This window comes from Nelumbo nucifera, chromosome 1, assembly GCF_055504915.1.
Source record: "Nelumbo nucifera cultivar China Antique chromosome 1, China Antique-T2T, whole genome shotgun sequence".
Lineage (NCBI taxonomy): Eukaryota > Viridiplantae > Streptophyta > Magnoliopsida > Proteales > Nelumbonaceae > Nelumbo > Nelumbo nucifera.
The window spans coordinates 178,170,181-178,192,668 of NC_142649.1; the positions used below are offsets into that span (position 1 = coordinate 178,170,181).

The 22,488-nt window shown below is 37.6% G+C and overlaps 1 protein-coding gene across 4 annotated transcripts; it reads right to left on the reverse strand.

Annotated features, from left to right (window-relative positions):
* Window positions 1–1,178: 1,178 nt before the first annotated feature.
* On the reverse strand, window positions 1,179–21,989 carry SPDS3 (spermidine synthase 3). 4 transcript variants are annotated; one of them, XM_088895414.1, is made up of 12 exons: window positions 21,838–21,989; window positions 21,594–21,746; window positions 19,495–19,717; window positions 19,328–19,372; window positions 18,758–18,834; window positions 18,516–18,638; window positions 5,714–5,818; window positions 5,539–5,611; window positions 4,966–5,037; window positions 3,376–3,571; window positions 2,653–2,782; window positions 1,179–1,443 (listed from the first exon to the last, which is right to left on the reverse strand). In XM_088895414.1, the coding sequence occupies exons 3-12, from the start codon at window positions 19,676–19,678 to the stop codon at window positions 1,345–1,347; spliced, it is 1,104 nt and encodes a 367-aa protein (XP_088751540.1). In that variant the 5' UTR covers window positions 19,679–19,717; window positions 21,594–21,746; window positions 21,838–21,989; the 3' UTR covers window positions 1,179–1,344. The 4 variants fall into 4 exon arrangements, with proteins under 4 accessions (XP_088751540.1, XP_088751539.1, XP_088751542.1 ...); XM_088895413.1 differs by lacking the exons at window positions 21,594–21,746; window positions 21,838–21,989 and adding an exon at window positions 21,310–21,450; XM_088895416.1 differs by lacking the exons at window positions 21,594–21,746; window positions 21,838–21,989 and adding an exon at window positions 20,102–20,502.
* Window positions 21,990–22,488: the final 499 nt, after the last annotated feature.

Genomic DNA, 22,488 nt, shown 5'->3' on the forward strand with positions numbered 1-22,488 from the left:
TGGCACTGATGTATCACCATTTTCTGGAGCAACGGCATCAATGCCAAACAGACGCTATGTAAATGGATGGTTTCCACCTACACCAGATATTCCCATCAAATCAAAATCAGAAAGAGAATCCAATACCCAACCCCTCCCCCTCACAAAGAACCCACCATTCTCATCTAAAGTTCTAAACAACGAAGCAGCAAATAATCTCTCCCTCGTGAGTAGGGGTGCTCATACCGGTTTCTGGAAAACCGAATTTTCAATTCGGTCTCATCTATTCAGTTCGGTTTTTCTTGCTAACCCACGTCCGTCTCCCAGGCAAACGGGATTTCCTACTCACTTTTCCTACCCTCTCTAGTCGCTATGAATTGCAATGAATTAAGAGATGTATGGTGACAATTCACGGCCAGTAGAAAGTGGGTAGAAAAAGTGAGTAAGAATCACCGCCATTGAATAACTCTACTATATTGAAAATTGCAAGGATGAACAATATCTGTTCGACGATTCCGTTAAACATAACTCTGACAAAAGAGGAATTAGTCGTATTTGGAAAGAGAAGGTTTGAGAAACCTCAAAAGAAATAATAAGGAAACAGAGGAGGTTTAAGTCTGTTGTTACCTGAATTATAACACCCTATAGTCTACTAATAGCCCCACTATAAACCGCATCCTGCCCATAAATTTGACATCAATTCACGGTCAGGACTCATCCCCTTGTATGGTGGGGCTAAAAAATTCTGACCTGGATCGATCAGTCATTCTCCCTTAAAAGAATTAGCATGGAAACAGAAAGAGAGTAGCCCAAGAGACCAAGTCAGACTCACATCCAGTCAGTGGACCAATCGACCATTTGGTTGAGCCTCCAAAATTGCGCAGGAGACGACCACTACCCAGAAATGGCCATCCAAATTAGTAGATTCGACGACCACTACCACCTGGTCAAATAGTTGGCACCATTCGACCTCTGGTGGATCTTTTAGCCATCCAATCCAACATTCTAGCAATTGTTCAATGTGAACGATCTTGTTGGGTCAATATCTAACATTTAATAATCTGAATGATTTTGAACTCGACTACTACGGATGACTTGGGAAACATCTGACCAAATAAAACACTCCATACCTAGCTTTATGTTCAAGATCTTAGCAATTTCCGTGGTTACTTCACTCTACATTCCATAGTCCATAGAAGTACACAAGAAAAAACACAAGTTATATTTAAGCCATCAAGGCAGAGTACAAAGCCATCTACATAAAGGAGCAAGTCTAATTCAAATTACTATTTTGATGCTATTTCTTCACATAGGAACACTTCTTTTCTCTTCAAAAGAAATGGAAAATGCAGACCAACAAATTAGCTACAAAACACAGCTACCCTGTGCTGAGGTTGGAGAATCACAAAGAGCATACACCTCCCTCTTCACAAATGATGGTAATGCAAAGGCAGCTGAATGGATCTGTCATTCAAAGAGTTGCTATTAAACCATTATCCATTAACAAGACAAATTTGATAGCAGATTTGGAGCATCCAATTCCCAATTAAAATTGGCTAGTAATTTAACTGCAGCGGCACATTACCTGCAAACTGGACAATCTTCCAATTGACTGAGAATATCTTCTGCTACTTAAGAACGTATTTATATGCCTTTTTGAATGAATTCTGAACTAAAATGCAGAAATAGGCACATATATCCTTACAAAATGAGACCTGTGAACCTACACACCTTTTAAAACATCCGTATGTGTGGCTTCACATTTCATACAGAATGCATCTGATATTTTTGGAAAGCATCCGTAACTGATGGCACATCTAGTATTCTGGTTTACCAAGACGATTGTGTTTTTACACCTCATTTCCTTAGCTAACATACTCCATAGTCTAATGGCTCTTGGCCATTGGTTTCCATTTTTTTCTTTACACTTCTCACTTTTTGTTTGCAAAAATTACCAGGGGGCAAAAGCTACTTCTAGTGCACCATCGTGGTCATCAATTCTAACATCTCCAAGAAGTTCACGAGGAGAAGAGTGTGGAGCTGCAAAGTCCAAATTCTTTCTGCCACTTGGGTTGGGTTGAAATTTTGTTAAAATTTTGAATGGGCCCAAACCCTGACTTGGGCCTGATGTAGTTGAACTTTAATTTGGGCAACCCGACTTGCATCCCTAATCCTAATGATAGATAATGATGAAAATTTTATTACAAAAAGAATAATAAGTAATAGAACTTGAAAAACTTCAAGAATTCCATTCAATTTGAAAAGGAAAATTCTAAAACACAACCCTATGCAGGAGGATTATATTTAAATTTCATGATCTCCACACAACAATAAAACTGCTATTTGAACCATCCAATGGGTCTCTGGAAGTGGCCTAGTAGGTAAGTGTGGTCAACAAAAGGAATGAATGACAAAGCCCCCAAGGCAATACTATGACAATTAACGTAAATATTCAAAACAAAGAGTCAACGTCAACTTTTCTATGAAATAATTCTCTACATTTAGTATATCCGTCAATGCACAAAGATAGCAATTGTAGACATGACTCTAAACCAAGAATTACCTGGAGGTAAATAGTCATCAACAAATTCCAAAAACTAGAAAGTTATTGAACTTGGCATGGAAATAAAAAATGTATAATATCGGCTCTAGTATAATAAAAATGATTCTTACTTCTGAGTTATAGAACCTGAGTTCCCTCCGGAATTTGGCAGCACCTTCCTGCTTCTCAATAGGATTAACAGGATTTAAAAAGTCAACAGGTGGCCCATCCTTTGAACATAACAGAAAGCCAATCACACCGCTGCAGCATGGGGGAAAAAAAAAGAAACCCCCTCAGAATGATCTTATATCTAAAGCAATATCCTTATATTGGTAATATAATGTTAATGCATTAGCCCTGACCAAAATGTCCAACTTGCAAAAGTTAGAGTAAGCCCTTCTAGTAAATGGCACTCGTTGTGGGAAAAGATTTAACTATTCTATTTTCAATGGTATACTTCAACGCAAAAAAGTACCAACTGAAGTTCTTGTACTGTTTGTACCAAAACAGGTATAATATGGATTTGATATTCTCCTCCCTAAGATTAGAAACAAGTTTTGACTTCATTTTACCCCATATATAGGAATTCTATTTAGGAAATAATTTGCTTTATGAAGGGAAAGTAACAACCCACCATGTTTCTTGTAATTTTACTTTTAGATGACAAAATTTGTTTATTTGGCACAAATTCGGTAACACTAGAGAAGTCCTCTAATGAAACAGGAACATGTAAATTCAATTTTACTAGGGAATTATGGCTATACCAATAAAGTACAGCCCTTCACAAGAAATAACCTATGGTGGAAAACTTTATTGTTCATAAAAAAATGCTTTGGCAATAGATAGAACATTACCTTGGGTATGTAGGAACACTTGCCCAAGCATAATGGACAGATCCCTTAAATGTTTCACGACATATAGAGATCATATCTTGAATAAGATGAGTATGAAGCCACATACTCTCTGCCATGTTACAAAGAACACCACCAGGCCTCAATGCTCTTGCTACTGTATCAAAGAATGGCTTTTCTACAAGTTCTTGGGCAGGACCTGAGTGAAAAAAAAAAAAAAAAAAAGAAAAAAAACATACTGTAAGTTTCAAGGGCAGATTTCTCAGAAAGCATGGGCTTATTTTGGCTAATCAGCATGGAAGCAGATTTCTCTGATTATTAGTGTCCATTTCAGCCACTTATTAAATTCCAACCAATGTCCAGAGCACCAGACCGGACATAGAGCCAGAAAGGGGAGAGGTTCATGGGTCAGAGATTCAACAGCAGCCAAACTGGAGGTCAAACCGTGATGACATGGCATATACATATATACACCATGGGAACATACTATAAATAATATATTATGCAAGTATGTTATACTTCAAACCTCCCAACTCACATTTTCTTTGAAATACAAGTTTTTTTTATGGATTTCTTTGAAATACAAGTTCACAAGGTTCAAAGTATCAATACACCCCGATATGGCGGAAGGGGTGTATCAATACTTTGCACCACATGCCTTTTTTAATTATTTTCAAAAATAGGGCTGAGGGGTAGGTTTAAGCATATGGGTTAGCATATAAAACAAGTGGTTTGGGGATTAGCTTTAAAAAAGGTGTATCGGCACCCTGCCAATACAATACGATACACCCAATATGGGGCATATCGTGCCATTACTTTGAACCTTGCATGTTCATTAATGGAATATGTACATTATAGATTCACAAATGAACACAAATAATGAAGCGGATTAATGGCAATAAGACAATATGCATGGAAAAACAAGGTCATGGATTTGAATCTTGCCATTTTCATTTTGAAAATTACACACATTCGAGACCCAAGCGATTTTAGGAAACTGGGACCAGTTCACCAATTTTCCGGTTAAACCGGACGGTCAGCCAGTTATGGATGATCCTCTACCTATTCCAGTTCACCAAATCAGACTACCAGATGTGTCAGAATCTGACACCATTGTCCATGTCCTACAACACTGAATTTAGTAAACACCCTTTTCCATAGCATATGATTTCAGAATTCACAAGATATAATTGTAGTAACTTGTTATTTAGCATGCCCTCGGGTCCATGTTTTCTTATTTCCCAAGTCACATACACATGTAATTCCAACTTTTGCATCTATTTCCATGCAACAGCAACACAGATTTTAAGTTCTAAGCTTATCCTCCATATCTAGCTCTTCCATTAAAAGTTCTTTTTTTTTTATTTTTGACAGGTACTTCTTCCACTAGAATTTCAAATATGTTGTGCAGATTCCGAGATTAATTAACTTAGTTCGCACAAAAATCAAGCATTCCATATGGAATTGAAACTAATAAAAGAACCTCATCTAAAAAAACTCCCAAACATATGGAAGCACAAAGGGGGGAAATAATAAGCACTATCCAAACCAGGGAACCAAAAAATGAGACATGAAATATAAATAATAGCATACCTACAGGATCCGATGAGTCTACTATAATTGCATCATACCTTCCTTCAGGTGCATTTCGTAGAAATTCTGCAGCTGTTAAACCATTGACATGAGATCGACAGTAAAGGCCATTATTTATTCATAAAAAAATTAAAAAAAAAAAGTATAGGTCATTATCCAAAGCTGATTCTGGTTGTCTGGGCGGTGGGATGGTGGAGTGGATAAAGGCCTAATCTCCTACACTTTTTTACACTAAGTGGGCACTCAGACTCAAACACGTTTCTCATGTTGTATACATTAATTAGTTTCAACATGCAGTCTAAATTCTGATAAAACAATTCAGGTTTTCAACAGTTGTAGGAATCCAAAATTTGTAGTAACGGCAAACAGCTAAATTTGAACTGGTAGGAGAATGCAAATAATTACAACCAATACATGTATCTTTTAAAAGTTAACTTTGAGATGAAAAATCCCATCCTTATAATCCTTATAAAATAAAAAGTAAAAAACGGAGTATCAGTCATATCCAATATGCATCAATACCCATCTTTGGGTATAGAGTGTATCGATATTTTAATCGTTGCCTTAGCATACCATCGCCAATATGAAGTTGGACACGAGGATCTTCAAATCCAACAGATAAATCTGGAAAAAACTTCTTGGACACCTAGAACATATAACGCACAGCAGTTAGACCAAGATAATAATAATAAAATTAATAACAAATAAAAATGACAAGGTAATCATGTAATGAAGTTCATTCACATACATCAATGACCATCTTATCTATCTCACAAATATCAATGTGCTCCACTGAGCTATGGCGAGAGATTTCTCTAAGAACTCCGCCATCACCACCACCTACAACCAAAACCTGCATCGAACAATTCCAGTATGACTTAGTACAGAACTCATTCATCTTAACATATCAAACAACTTCAGATTTTTCTAACACTTTGATAACAATCCATTTCTCAAAATATTTGCAAAATAGGATAGAACTTCCTTGTTTCCAGGTAAGTAAAAAATGAAGTAATTGACAAGTTAGGTTTATAAAGTTTACATTATCAGAAAAACATTGGCCTTTATCATCCAAAAGAAACTATTTGTTAATTAAAGATAACAAGTTACCCTGAAGGTGCCAGCTAGCCTTGATGTAACTCTTATTCTATTCCTTAATAAAATCTATTTTTATCCATCAAAAAAAGGTGCCAGCTAGCCTTCTGGTAAAGTCTCTAAATGGTTGTAGTGGAGACCTGGGATCAAGTCCTGCCTTCGCCTGGGTTAGGGGTAATCTAGGGGTTTGGGGAAGGGCTACCCCCGTTTTTTAACACACTACCACAACAAAAGAAAAAAAAACAAAACAAAAAAAAAGATAATTAGTTATTATTACACCATCAACTGTATGGATTGGACCACAACCCATAGAAATATTCTCCATGATTTTTCAATCCTGGATAATCTCTTCATAGCCCAAAAAAACAATTTAATAGAAAATTCTGTTGAAATCCTTTTGTGACCTATAAACTTGTGAAAATATCCATCCAAATGAGCAAAAAGGAAAAGCACAGGCCACCAGAGACTCATTCTTTTGCATCTCTTTCTCTATTGAGGTTCAAAAGCCATTTTTCCACGTTCAAATTCCTCGTTTTCCTTTCAAGACCTCTATTGTTTTCAAAGGTATTACCAATATTGCACTTTCATTCCAGCCAATGGTAGGCTAGAAAATCAGTTTCAATCACAAAACGTAAGCCTACACCTTCTTCCATTGAAGGATTAAATTCATTTGGATGGGCAAAAGAATCTACTTGATGGTTCTTAAGAAAAAAAACACACATAGATGCTAGGTCTCCAGGGGTCGTTCAGATGCCAGAACTAGAGAATCTTTTCTCAGCAGCTGTTTCAAACTCTGAACGCGGCTCAGGTCAAAACTCAAGTCAGCATGCCTCAGCTGGACCTAAATCCAATAAAGTCCACTTGGTAATTTGGTCATTGGTTCTCATATGATACCGCATTTTTTTATCAATATATGTGATACAACATTTACCTATAGTTAATTGAAATCTATTTTGTTACTCAAGGGTGTGGCTCGTTTAGATATTGTTTATGCTCTTTGTTAAGAATTAAGAAAGATTTTCCCCATTTAATGGGAAGAGGTATTTGCAAATCATAACAACAACAACAACAACAATTACTAGAGATGAAAAGAACAATGAAGTGTTAGAAGAAGGAAAAATGTGCAGAACATTTTTGATCCACTGCTAACCCCTCCCAGGACCCTGGACAACTGGGACCAACAAAAAGCCAAAAGTTGGGATGGAGAAGAACGAAGGATTCACAACAACTGGAAAATGGAGAAAAGTGATTGCAGCCGAGAGAAAAAGGATTCTTGATGGAAGAAATTGTATACCAAAAGAATCTTACGATAAAGATAAGGGAAGGAAGAAGAGGAACGATACTGCTGGTGGGTGAAGCTGTATCATGGTTCCAGAGCTTCCTGGATGGAGCAGTACATGTAAGTTGGGGTAGGTCATGGAAGAGTTCCCTTAGGCAGTTAAGGAGGGAGTATTTTGCTGAGAGAAAGAGAAACTCCAATGGCTGGTTCGTTGTTCTGGAGGAAAGTTTTGAGCAGAGAAAAAAAAAACAGAGGATCATCATACCAGTAGGCAACAGTCTGCAAGGCTGGAGTACGATAGCAAACGAACTTCACTGGATAATGTCTGTGAGAAAGGAAGAGATAAAGGAACCAGGAAAATTGACAGCAATATTGGGAAAGGAAGAAATGACAAAGAGAAGGAAGCAATTAGAGAGGCTGGGGTTAGAAGAAAATGAAGAAAATACTGATTCAATGGCAGTATCTCTAACAATACCAGAACCAAAGATCTCATTGGAGGGGGAGAAAGAAAGTTGGGAGCGAAGACTAATCTTGTCGGCAAAGAAGGAAGTAAACGACTGGAAAGGCTTACTCGAGGAGGTAACTTCCAAAATTGGTACTCCTCATACTGTGATACTAATCCCCTTCAATGACAGAAAAGCTGTAATGGAAATGGGGGGAAGGGAGATATTGGACTTCAAAACTGTAGAAACAAGTGAGGGACCTGTAACAATTAAAAACTGGTGCCCATCGGCTAATGAAGTAACAATGGGGACGGGAGCTTCAAGCTGAAGCTTCTAGGTTTGCCTTTTCATCTATGGCAAAAAACCACTCTCCAAAAAATAGCAACAGCTTTGGGTGGTGCTCTCCTATCCTTCAAGACGGTGGACTTGAGAGCAGTGAACTTGAAAGTTGCTGGTGTGAAACCTGAGAAGGTTCCAAGATCCATCAATCTATATGTGGACGGCTACTGGTACAAAATCTGGGTAGCATCGGAACTTGAAGCGTCGCTCTGGTATGGAAGGTCGAAGCTTGAAGACGATTGTGACGTGGCAAAGTGGGTTACAATTGTCGATGAACAAGGAAAGAAAAGTGGACACGTGTGCGGATTTGGGAAGGAAAACTTTTCTGGGAATGAAGACATTCCCACCTTGGAAGCTGAACGGCCAGAGCCAAATATTCGGCCATTTGAAGAAAAGTTTTCAAATTTTTTTGAATCCAGAAAATCTGAGGGCCATTCTTTCGCAAAGGTAGTCAAAGGGGTGACCCGGTCAGACCAAGGGTTGGGTCCACCCAAAGGAGAAAAACTTGTTTATAGGTCCCGGTCTGACCCAACTGGCGTCCTAGTGGGTCAATTGAGGTCCAAGCGGGGGAGTGGTCCATATATTTTACTCGACTCAGGTGACACCTTTAAAGGTCACGTGAGTCGGGTCCACTTGGGTGCAACTGGAGACTATGAATGATCTATCTTCGTCCTCACAGAAAAAACAAAAGAAGGATTCTTGTTTCAGCCAAAGAAACAATGCTGACGTGAAGAGAAAATTACAATGGATCCCAGTATCCAAATCTGATGCAGCGAACCAAGGAAAGTTGGGAGAAGAATGCCCAAATCCGAGGTATTTCAGAGGCAGAAGAGAGGAGAATGAAGAGGACACTGGCTGGGTTCAATGCGAATCCTCAGACGATGAATACAAACCAGAATCTGAGACAGAGAGTGACAGCTTTGGGAAAGATATGATGGAGAAAGAAGACATGGAGGACATGCTTAGCGCAGCTGTTGAACTGTTCGTTGGAGAACATAAGGATTTAAACTCTAATAAAAAATATCCTAATAATGGTGGAATGCTGAAAGATGAAGAGAGGGATAAACGATGAGCAAGGAATGGGTAAGATAATATCAATCAATATCCAAACTTCGAACAAAGGCGTAACAGAGGGGGATAAACGACAGAGCGATGGAAGTAGTTGTGAGTCCGAATCAGGTTCAGAAAATTCCTCACAAAATTATATTCTGGGAGTGAATTGTGAAGTCCAGACCAGTGTCGAATCTACTTCAAATCAGGTCCAAGTATGTCTGCCTTTGGGTTTTGATACTAACTCTAGCTCTGGTCTTGCTGCTTGTACTCCAGGTTTCGGTGCTGCTTCCTTACCGTTTGCCCATGATGAAATTGAGATACAAGAGAAAGAGCAGAGAGGGGAGAAAAAGAAGGAAAGTGAAAGTGTGGATAGAGGGTATAAAGATACTGCAGACGAGATGGATTACGGAAAGAGTGAAGGGACAAAAGAGAAGGAATCAGAGGAGTCTGAATTGGAAGAAGCAAAAGAAGAGTCGTTGGCTGAATTTTTGGGAAAATTGGGATGTAAAATAAGAAATCTGAATGAGCTGAAAATATACCTTAAGAATAGAAAAGAAGGGAAGGTGAGAAAAAGAAAGATGAATGAAGTTGAAAGGCTGAGGCAAGATGTGGAAGGGGATAAGAAAATCAGTGAGAGAAAGGGCAGGGGTAGGAAAGGAGAAAAATAGGAAGAAATCAGGTTAGGGACAGAATAAGAAGGCAAGATGAAGATCGTGAGTTGGAATGTGAGAGGATTGGGGAATGCAAGAAAGAGGGTGCTAATAAAGGAGCTACTGTGAAAAGAAAATCCAGATATACACCTAATTCAGGAATCTAAGCTCATGACATTTAATAGTAGGTGGGCCAGAAGTGTATGGAGAGCAAACAGCATAAGTTGAGCAATGAGTCTCATGGGGAACTTCTGGAGGAATAGTGACTTTGTTGAAAAATGAAGTTGTTGAAGGAGTTGAAGAATTGATTGGAAAATTTCAGTTTCTGTTAAATTCAAACAGGTGGGCAATGGTTTTGAATGGGTATTAACTAATGTATATGGCCCCAATGGATACAGGCAGAGGAGTGAGTTGTGGGAAGAGCTAGGAGACATAAGAGGATTATGGGAAGGTCCTTGGTGCTTAGGAGGGGATTTTAATGTAATTAGATTCACTGAGGAGTGTAACAAAATGCGGCAAAGAAACACTACAAGTACGAGGAAATTCAATGAGTTTGTCAATGTGTTTGAGCTCAAAGAACTGAATTTGTCGCATAGTCGGTTTACTTGATCAAATCTCCAAGTTGATCCAATTTGTTCAAAATTAGACAGAATTTTGTTTACTACTGATTGGGAAGAATATTGGGGAGATCTGATGTCAAGGACACTACCTAGGGTCATCTCTGATCATTAGCTAGTTTTGATTAATAAGGTGGATTCTAGAAATAGAGGACCTATCCCATTCAGATTTGAGAACATGTGGTTATCCCATCCAGGTTTTAAGGAGAAGTGAAAGAATGGTGGGTAGCAAGTGATCCAAGGGCTAATTGGGAGGGTATGAAATTTTAGTAGAAGCTGAAGGAGTTGAAAATCAAAATCAAAGAACGGAATATTCTCCAATTTGGGAGGCTTGAGGAAAGAAAACAACATTTGATGAATCAGATTGAGGAGCTAGATGCAAAAGAAGAACAAGGTGAGTTTGGGGAAAGGGACAAGGAGCTTAGGTGAGAGTTGAGGAAAAACCTGGAGGATGTTCTCTTCAAAGAAGAAATTAGCTGGAGACAGAAGTCCAGACATAAGTGGGTAAAGGAGGGAAATAGAAACACGAAATTTTTTCATGTTGTAGCCAATGGCAGGAGGAAGAACTCGATATCCAAGCTAGTGATAAATGATTCAATATTGACTCAGCAGGAAGAGATTGAAGGGGCCTTTGTGGACCATTTTAAATCAATCTTTAGAAGGCCTATGTCGAGCAGATTACAGATTGAGGATTTGGAGTGGCCAAGACTACCGAAAGAGTCAAGGGTGTGGTTAGAGAGAAGCTTTGAATTGGAAGAAATAAGGGTAGCCATATTTTCAATGAATAGATCTAAAGCACCTGGTCCTGAGGGTTTTACGATGGCTTTCTATCAAGACTACTGGGAGATTCTGAAGGATGACATCCAAAAAGTGTTTTTTGAATTCTTTGAAAGGGGGTGATTAATCTAGGCCTCAATTCCACATTCTTGGCTCTGATCCCAAAAATGGGAGATGCCTATCACCCATAGAGTTCAGACCCATTAGCTTGGTACATAGCCTTTATAAAATCATTACTAAGGTGTTTTCTCGAAGGATTAGAGAAGTCCTACCCTTGATAATTTCCCCAAATCAGGGTGCCTTTGTGAAGAGTAGACAAATTGTGGATCAAATCCTGATTGCAAACGAAAGTGTGGAAGACTTCAAAAGAAGTGGGAAGAAGGGGTTAGTGTGCAAATTGGATCTTGAAAAGGCATATTATATGGTGGATTGGTCACTTTTACTAGAAGTCTTAGAGTCTTTTGGATTTGGGCAGAAATGGTGCAAGTGGGTGAAAGGATGTATTAGGACTTGCCACTATTCCATCTTAGTGAATGGGAGGGTGATAGATCATTTCCAGGCTACTAGGGGTATCAGGCAAGGAGACCCCCTTTCTCCTTTCCTATTTACTCTAATTGCTAAAGTCCTAGGAAAACTCATTGAGAGAGCAGACTCTAGAAATTTGGTGAAAGGTTGGAGGGTAGGAAGGAATAAGGTCCTAGTAACACATTTACAGTTTGTTGATGACACAATTCTTTTTTGTGGTGGGGAGGAGATGAGAAGGGTGAGTAACCTAAAGCAAGTGATCAATGTTTTTGAAAAGGTGACTAATCTTAAAGTTAATTTGGACAAGAGCTGTGTGATTGGCATTAATTTGAGTGAAAGTGAGGTGGAGGATAGGGCCCGCACTTTGGGATGTGAGATCGCACAATGGCCGTTGATCTATTTGGGGCTACCACTAGGGGATAACCCAAGTAAAAAGAGTTTCTGGAACCCGGTGATTGAGAGATTCACTAAGACGTTAGCATCTTGGAAGAAAAATTACCTATTCATGGGAGGTAGAATAACTCTGATCAAATCTACATTGGCAAATCTGTCAGTGTACCTTTTGTCAGTGTTTAAAATGCCTGGAGGAATTTGTGGGATTTTGGAGAAATTAATGAGAGACTTCTTACGGGAACCAGGAGAGGAGAAAAAAGATCATAGAGCCAGGTGGGATATAGTTACCAAAACCAAAAATGATGGTGGGCTTGCTTTAGGTAATTTGCAGAAAAAAAAAATGAAGTTCTGCTGGGGAAATGGCTTTGGAGATTGACTTTCGAAAGGGATAAATTATGGGCTCAAGTGGTCTTAAGTATTCATGGGCAAGCGGCGGATGGCTGGGACTCTGGAGCTTCAGTTAGGGCTACGAGAGCTTCTCCTTGGAAATCAATTCATGCCATCCTTCCTTCTTTCCTTCCTCTAATCAGGTATTATATGTGCTCTGGTAATCTTGTGAAATTTTGGGATCATGTTTGGGTGGGAGACATTCCGCTAAAGGAGCTCTTCCCGTCTTTGTATTCTCTATCATGTTTCAAAAATGAGCCAGTCTCCACTTTCTTGACTTCTTCTAGTTCATCCATTGATTGGAATTTGGGTTTTAGAAGGACCCTTAGAGACCCGGAATTGAACCTCATTGCTGACCTGCTAAAAATCCTTGAGGGGGTGACTATTGATCCACTTAGGAGGGGTAGTAGGATTTGGACTCCTCCTTCGGGTGTCTTCTCATGTTCATCATTCTTCAAAGTATTGGCCCATTGCCCACCTATCTTTGGAATCCCTTTTCCAGTTCTGGAAGTCTGGGGTAGACCAATTCGTCCCAGAGTTAGTGCATTTTGTTGGGAAGTTTTCCTTGAAAAATGTAACACTTGCGACTTCAAAGAAAAAGGCATAACTGGTGTTTATCCCCACACTAGTGCCTTCTTTGTAAGAAGAATGGTGAGAATTGTTATCACTTATTGGTTTCTTGTCCATTTGTTTCAGAAACCTGGTGTTGGTTTTTCTACCTTTTTGGATGCAGGTGGACCCCTCCCTCAAATGTACAAAGCCTATTCCATTCTACTATTGTTAGGGGGTGAAAAAGAAAGGGAAAATTCTATGGAGATGTGTAAGAGCAGCTGTATGTTGGACAATTTGGGAGGAAAGGAACCAACGAACCTTTCATGGGAAAGAAAGAAATAAAGGTGTAATTACTGAATTAATTTCCATAAGGATGATTCAGTGGGCTAATACTTTGAACATTTTTGAAAACTATTCAGAAGGAGATATCATCAGGAAGTGGAAAGAAGTGGCTTGGTCAGTTCCAAGGAAGAATGCAATTCACCCAGTTTGGTCCCCACCAGCTTCAGGGTTCACTAAATTAAACTTTGATGGAAGTAGCGAAGGAAATTCAGGTCTGTCGGGAGCTTTCAGGGATGAGGAAGGTCGAATCATCGCATTGTATTCGGGTCCTATTGGCTAGGGGGACTCTCTTAGAGCTGAAATATTGGTTGTTATGGAAGGGTTAAAAAGAGCTTGAGAATTAAATATCAGAAACCTGATAGTGGAAGGTGATTCTAATTTGACTATCAACTGGTTAATGAAAGATGATTTGAGTTTGTGGAAGTTTCTGAATGAAAAGAAGAAAATTAGATATCTCATACAAAATATGGAAGTCAAATTTCAGTGGACTAAGAGGTGTGCCAATTCCTTTGCAGATTCATTGGCTAAACAAGGGATGGGAAGAGAAAATTTGTCCTGGGCAACATTGTAATCCGAAATGTTCTCTTGGGAGGGTTAAGTGTTTTTACCCCTCCCTTTGTATTTTTCTATATTAATATCTCTTAATAAAAGTATTTGTTATTTATCAAAAAAAAAAGAAAAAAAACACACATACACAACCAATATGACTGCTATAGCTTACATGCATTGCATATAGAAATGAAGGGGAATGAGAAGGAGTTGCAGATTTGATACAAGGCTTAGACTTGTATGCATTTGGTGACCTAAATTTCTTGTTGTAGATGGAACATGAGAAACTTGAAAGGTAGCACCAAAGAGTTGTTGTGGTTAGAATAGAAAATAGAAAGAAATATGCTAAAAGAATTTCTAAAAGCTCATGATAGACAGGAACTCAGATAATGTCTGTGATGGAGGTCTTCAAAATATATCTGAACCAGGGAATGATGGGAACCTGTCTGGAGTAGTGAATCAATGACTTGTATCTAGAAGACCAAGTTTGGCATTTATACAAAATATGCTAGGAATTTTGATAACACATGATTCTAATGAAGCACGTTGAAGGGCTAACAAAAAAAAAAAATGAGTCCACTTTCAAGGTTGCAACTTTTAGTCTAGTAGCAATCTCATGTGAAAAAGATAATTGGTTACTCATCCTTAAATTATTTGGAAGAAAATAAAAAATCAAAAGGAAAAAAGAAGATTCTTATCAATAACAATTAAATTTTATTGATATAAAGAAATGGAGTCCATAAATGTACAAGTCCACCCCTTGCTTCGCTAAAGCATTCGTCAAGCTATTGGTTACACTTGGAACCGTTTAACTCTCACCTCCATATCTCTAGTCAACAACCTAAACTTTCTTATTTCATTGCTGTAACACCACAAAGCAGCCTCTCTTTTGCAGCCATCCTACCACCAAAATTTTAAATCTCCTTTACTCCTTCAATAATCAGCTTTTCCATATGTCTCCTTTGCCCTATTATACTACTTCCATCAAAGTTTTTTTTTTTGGTTAATTACTACTTCCAGCAAAGTTGAGTTTTAAGAACCCTAGTGCAGCATCCAATCAGAGGAAAAAAGGATTGAAGGCTATAACTCTATAAGTTGTAGGAGAGAAAGAGAGAGATGCAACTCACAATGGGTTACAAAGTTAAAATTATCATGTTAAAGACTTGTAAATGCATACAGGCTTAAACATGGTAAATACTTTGAATTGATCGAATGAAAACACTTTTATATTCCATTTGAATTCATGACATACAAGATTTAGTTGTTGACATATTCCCCAAAATAATGATGCCATCTAAGATTTTAATTCGAATGTTATTGGAAACTGTGCTACAATAAAAAGAGAACAATTATTGGATGTTCAAATTACAAGTTTGAATTTTTTGCATTTGCTAGACCCTTTCATCATTGCCTTTCTAGTACACGCAACTATCTTCTTGTGAGAATACTCATATCTATGATTTTTTATTGGCTACAGATCAATTATATTGTATTCTTACAACCTATAATTGCTCAAAAAAAAAGGATCACTGCCTTGTAAAATAATTGTTAGGAAAAAAAATTTAATACCAGATTAACTTTTATTTGTTTTATTAGCTCTTCGGACCATTCCAGAGAGTAAAATTAGTTGGTTATGAACTGAAGTGAACCCCACATAGTATGGCTTAATGCTCTAAATGAAGTATTGAAATCTTTGACTGGACTCAATATATGCTCAATAATGAGTGAATCCTCAAGATTTACTTCAAATCTGAAGTTATTGATCCTATGTTTTTACTAGCAAGTATTGTTATTTTTTTCTATGTTGCAGGAATATCTATTTTAAATATTAAACAAGGTTTAAAAAGGTTAAAGGTGGAGGCAAGGTGTAAACCACAAGGTGCAAACCATGTACATTGTTGTGTCAATGTATCATATTTTGCTAATATGGTCATATGTTGCCAGATTCATATATGGTGCGCTATGATTAGTTTTTGGGGTTGGGGGCAAAAAATAACTTTTTACTTAATTAGTTAGTTTTCAATATAAAATAAATTAAGCAAAAAACAAATTATAAATTTTTCAATTGAATATTTTTCATCATATACAACTTTATTGAAACTAAATGGCTTGTAAGTAAGAGTGTATAAAAAGAGTTTGACAATTTTTTAAACATTTTACAGTATTGATAATTTCTATTTTGTATTTTTATTTTTTTTCTTAGCATAATAAAGAAGAATCATAGTTATCCTTTTTTGGTTTATAGGTTGGTTCATTCCATTGTCATGAATAATGGTCCCATTGTCCTTGTTACAATTTTCAAATTGTTTATTCCAATTGTTTTTTCCCATCTTCATTGCTGAACCTTCTCCTTGGCTTTTACTTTATTTTTATTATTATTATTATTATTATTATTATTATTATTATTATTATTATTATTATTATTATTATTATTATTATTATTATTATCTCACTCTCTTCCTTTATCTACTTGTTTCCGTTATTACGTTTCTACAGTCTTTAAACTGCAAAGCTGAGACTCATTCATCTTGTTCTCTTTATCTTTGCAACTGTCTCAAGTTTTTCCTAGCCAAATTTGCTAGGTGCACCTGATATAAGTGATGCAGGACATGTAGGAGAAAAATTCTACTAAGACAAACATAGTGGGTCAAAAAAGGGGACCTAAGGATCAAATTATGAGACATTCAGATCTGAATAGTGAAGAGGCAAGAAATTGCATCATTATAGAGAAAGAGATAAAAATAACACCACCCTCTTATGCACAGGTAAGTTCAAAACAAACTTTTCATTCCACTAAATCAACTCTTAATTCCAACTACGATAACCCTATTTATAGATTCAAAACAAAGGCTTGGAAATATCTTCATATAATCCAATTTAGACCAAAAATTGACCCAAAACAACTTCTAATTACTTTAAAGCTAAGAGAAAACAATAGGCAACACCAATGTTTTAAAACACGGAGGCGTGACGTGAGGCATTCCACTACCTAGAGGTGTGAGGCGTAGTTGAACGCAAGAGGCATAAGCCTCCCGAACACAAGGAGGCGTAAGCCTCCTTAAGAGCAGGGAGGTTAGGAGGAAGGGGGGATCTATTTTTTCTTTATTTTTAATAAAAATATTTTATATTAAGAAGAATAAAGATGCATAACATTAGTTGAAAGGGGGACAAACCACTTTCTTTCTCCTTATCTTTTCTTCCCTTCCCTTTCCTTTTCTTTTCTCATTTTTTTCTTCTCTTTCTTATTCTTTCCATTCCCTTTCTTTTCTTTTCCTTTCCTTTCCTTTTTTTCTTTTTTCTTTGTCTTTTTATATAAGATGTGCATGAGGCGCATGAGGCGTACGCCTCTAGCACGCCTCATGAAAAAAGCATACGAGGCATATACCTCATCGGTGTTCATGCCTCTCTGGCATACGCCTCAGGGCGTTTTGGGAGCGCCTCCAGGCGTATGCCTCCCATGCCTTTTAAAACATTGGGTAACACATAGGAGTGCTTAAATAAGGACTCCAAGTCTCTAACTCTTCAAATAACTCTAATAATACTGCACTAAACTTACTACAATTAAATAAAGCAATAGAATGACACTCTATCAGTGACAATAAGATGGCTACAACTCTCTCAAAGCATGTTGGATGTATATGATAGTGTTCTAATTGGATAAACTCAATAACCTATCCAATGACACCAAAATCATGCAAAGACATATTTTGGTCGTTGAAAAATTGGCCGACAAAAAAATTGTGTGATTTCATCTTTAACTTCTCAAAATTCTAAAAGCTCTCTAATAAGAAGACTCCATGGACCAAATTGACCCTTCAAAAAGATTAACCTTATTCATAAGAAACAAACAAGCTATAAAATAAATTTGAAATAGCTTGAAAACACCAAAATTCAGATTGATTTGCAAATACAAAACAAAGCAATAAGTCATCAATTAAGCTACTTTAGCCATTACCAAAACGCCCTTCACTCCATATTGATTTGCAAATACAGCCTTAAAACCCATCTTAACTGTACACAACATCTCTTGGTTTACCTTATATATTCTTAGAAACTTGAGGTTTGATTTCTACAGAAGATTATTCAAGGGGCTATACAACGGGGATAGCCCATCCCCCAAACCCATAAACCCCCCAACCCATGTGCAGGCGGGATTCAATCCAAAGTCTCCGCTACAACCAGCAGGAGACCTTACCAACCAGCCGGCTGGCACCTTGCACCATTTGTCTACTTATTCACCACCAGTTTTACAACAGAATAAGCAATACTAAATAATAATTGATCAGAATTATTCAATGACATGTTGCTAGATGCAAGAAATCTAAAAAACAATAAATAATTAATTATCTGGACAAATCTTTCAATGATGCTTCATTAAATGCTACAGATCTAAAAAATATCAATAATTAATTCTCTAGGTTTGTTACTAATAAAAAATAATTAATTCTCTAAACAAATATTTAACAGAAGGAAACAGCCTAAAATTCATACTCCCATAAACATCACTAAAGAACAATAAAGCCTATGGTGCTAAAATCAGTAAAATTACAGTTTTGGGGGATGGAATCGAACAAAGGGGAAGGTGGGCAATCATCTCTTGGTAAGCACACTCATCTTTCTCAGTCAACTGAACAATCCCATCAAGCACAAGCACTTTCCCATATGTTGACGACTGCAGTAGAGAGAATCAGAATTAGCAGAGATAACAAGAAAACAGACCACAAAAGGAATTCTCACAAGAGCCAAAACAAAACATGCACGTTCAGCTACTCAAGACTGAGAAGAGCAAACCTCAAAAACCAAAATCTCTTGGAATTCTGACTTCCCAGTGTACAAAACTTTTTCTACTTTTAGAGAATGTGCTTCCCCTACAAATGATAAGACAGGAATAAGGGGAAATAGCAAACAAATTACTGTTTCATCAAATTCAGGTCAGCAAACAATATTCAGGAAATAAGTGACCATAATCACATGAAGAACATGTCACTCATCTCCTTCCTTCCCCAGGAAAGAGAAAAAATTACAAAGAAACATATTAGTATCAAGCATTTTACATGTTCAGGAAAGGTTGCTTCTGGTTACAGACAAATCTCACAAGTCACAACACATGGAGGACACCACAACATGAAAACTGGAATTCTTTGCAACAAAGTAACATTAACTTCAACAGAGGTCTTACAGGCATACAGACATCATAGGAATAAAATCATGCACTGATGGAAGATTTAACTAGCAACTATATTGCAAATCTAAAATATAATACAGAAAAACTATTATTTTGAGCAAATAACCAAAACAATGCATATGAAAATATAACTGTGTGACACTAGTTAAGAACATCATCATGGAAAAAATTCCTACCAGGCCACATGGGGTTGTTGAAATAAAGCAAATTTCCAGCCTCCCCTGTAACAATCAAGCAAAAGGGTGACAAAAATCGAGAAAACAACCATGCCTCCACAAATTATCATGCTTAAAAAATATGGTTGCCAAAAGGGAAAGCCATAAGCGACAAAAAGAAGCCTCACGTGATGGAGATTCAGAGAACCACCCTGAAACTACTGTTGCATGGCATTTTGCTTCAAGCTCAGGAGCCGAAGTCATTGCCTTCATACAACAAGAAGGAATAGTTTTTGCTGGGCCATTGTTTCTAGTCACCTTCCCATCCATAATCTTCTGGCATTCCAAATCTTTTCCTGCGTCTCCCTCCATAGATTATTCTTTTCTTCTCCGTCTCCAGTCTCTAATCACCTGGGAAGAAAAACTAGATAGTGAGAGGAATAGACAGTTTTATCAATTGCTCTTATTTAAAATTTAATGCCCACCCAATGATTAGGAGAAATTAATAATTAAATATCAAAATCTCAAGCTTTCTTTGATGATTTCTTTTTCTTTCAGAAAATAACAAAAAGAGTGCCAAAGTTCAATTAAAGACAAACATACCATTATTGCTTTAATATACTATTTTAGATAACTACATGTTGTTCCTAATTGTCACGTTGACCAGCACTAGAGAAAATTGCAAAAAAAAAAAAGATCATAACAATAAACAAAAGAATGGAATGGTGAAAAGGAAAACAAACGTAAGTATAGCTCATAAGTTGCTGCAACTTCTTCAAAAGAAATGGGAACCACCCGAGGGTTGTTTCATTAATCTGAACTCTGATGGAAGTAGCAATGGTAATCCAGGTCCATCAGAAGTAGAAGGGTTTTTCAGAGACAAGGATGGTCATATCAGAGCTTTGTTTTTAGGTCCTATTGCCTTTGGGAACTCCACCAGGGCCTGAACTCTATGCTTTTCTTCAGGGAGTACAAAAGGCGAAAGAAATTAATCTGGATAGATTGATCATTGAAGGAGACTATAAGGTGGTGTTTGGTAGGCTGAAGATTGATCATTCCAGCTCCCAATACAAAGATCTGCAAATGGACCAGCTCATTCACTAGCCAAGCAAAGGGTTAATAGGGATCAATTGTATTGGGCTCAATTGTAAATTGAAACGGGGCTCCGAAAAACCCATGGGATGCTATACTTGTACATATTTTTCTGTGCATAAGTCCATATTTATAAAATTCGTACATTAAAAAAAGTACAAACACAACTTAAAGAAGAATCCTCACGAAAGAATTTACAAGCTAAATAAACGCTTACACCCCCCCCCCCCCAAATGGTAAATTCAGGAAAGGAAACAAGGAAGAAAAAAAAAAAAGTGTATCATATTTAGAATAAAAATATATTCGTTTGCCTGTGGTGAAAGGAAACACGGCATGTAAAACCAACTCTCGTTGGAGTAAACGAAATTTAGACAAACGTGAAATGTATCCCGCTTCCAGTAATGAAACTCAACTAGGATCGATAGATAAATAAATGAATACTACAAAATTTCATCACAAACCCGTCAAAACCAGAGAAACACTTGCATCAATAGGCCTCCAAAGAAAGGCGAAGATACGAAACTGTTTCAAGAGAAACTGAACTGACAAGGTTAACAGAAAGATAGAGAAATATAAGGAAACCGTGTAATCCAAACATTATCAATAACCTTAAAAGGTTTATGCTCTTCCTCTGCTTGAAAGGTAGGGAATGGGAGAAGCATTTCGTTTACAAGCTGCAGAGAGGCAAACAACCCGGAGATTGCACGAGAGAATGAAGGGGAACAGAAAGGTCTTACTTAGGGTTTTAATGAACAGAGAATGAACTCGAAGTTTAAAGGACCTAGCTTTCTCTCTGGGTTTATCTTGAAAAAAGGGAAACGAAAGAAGCAACATGAGAAACAAACACACGACGCATTTGGATTGTGAGTTGCAGAGAAGAATGGAGGGAAAATGAAGAAGAAGTTCCTTACCTGATATTAATCGCGATAGAGTTTCTGAGACGGAGTGGTTGCAGGCGTGGAAAAATAAAGAGAGAAAACGTCGGGAAGACTCTGTTTAGAACCTCTGTCTATCGCTATTACTCCTTTCCGTTCCCAGACGGAGGAACAGTGGGGAATAAAGAAGCCTAAACTAGTATTTATAATTTAATTTAAGGTGAATAACAGATTACCACCGTATTCTTTGGGATAGTTACACTTATTCCCCTTAAACTTTCAGATTCTAACACTTTGTCACTACAATTACTAAAAAATACCTTTAATTTAATTGAAATGGACACTGTTCATCATCTTCTGCATTGGAATGCCACAAACAAACGAATAGAGCGGCTGTGTATCTTCTCTCCCTTCCCTCTTTCCTCTTTCTTCTTTGCTATTTCTCATTGTATGTATATAGTGCTCTCGTAGACCTTAATAGAATATCAAACATCAAAACTAATACTACAAAGCTCACTCGTGCGAACAAACCCGCAATGCACATAAACCTTACGATAAACTTACAACATTTATAGCAAAACCACGATAATCCCGCGGTCCATCGGGCTTACTCAGTGCCTCAACCAAAGGAAAGGATAACCAAATCCATTCAAAGGCCCCAAGCCTACTCGAACGTGCGATGTACTTATGCCTATTAAAGCATGCGATAAACCAATGACTTACAAGCTCACTCGTGACTTAGATTAAAAGAAGTCCATGGCGAGGCCTGCGTGTGCCCGGAGGCACGTGAAACCTAAAACAATAACAAAAGACATAGCAAGACGCCACGTGGAGTCAACAAAGCGCCACCCGCCAAGTGGTGCATCATTAGTGCCACGTGAGCTTAGTTAAATCACACAAGAGGTAACAGCATACGTAAGTGACAAGGGATCTTGAGGGAAAGGAAAGTCGATCATTGGGAAATTCTCATGAGATACGTGACGAAATCCCAGTGGCACACTTAATGATTGACAACAAATACAATATTTTCTTTCCCGATAAGATATAAGCATCTTTATCTCCTACATTTTATGATATCGGGATCTCCCCCCATGAATAAAGATCCTCATCATATTGAAATTCATTCGACTCTCAGCATTTGGTATCCGGCACTCAATCACTCGCTCTCACTTTGATCCCTTGCCTTAGCATCCTTAGCCCCAAAAGGCCTATTTT

Bases quoted from the DNA above. Each gene is read 5' to 3' on its own strand.
- SPDS3 (XM_088895414.1), bottom strand. From the start codon at position 19,678: ATGGAGGGAGACGCAGGAAAAGATTTGGAATGCCAGAAGATTATGGAT. The intron at 2,783-3,375 runs GTAATGTTCTAT...CCCATGCTGCAG, and splicing joins AGTGTTCCTACATACCCAAG to CGGTGTGATTGGCTTTCTGT. The intron at 1,444-2,652 runs GTAAGAATCATT...TTTGAATGACAG, and splicing joins TCAGGTTCTATAACTCAGAA to ATCCATTCAGCTGCCTTTGC.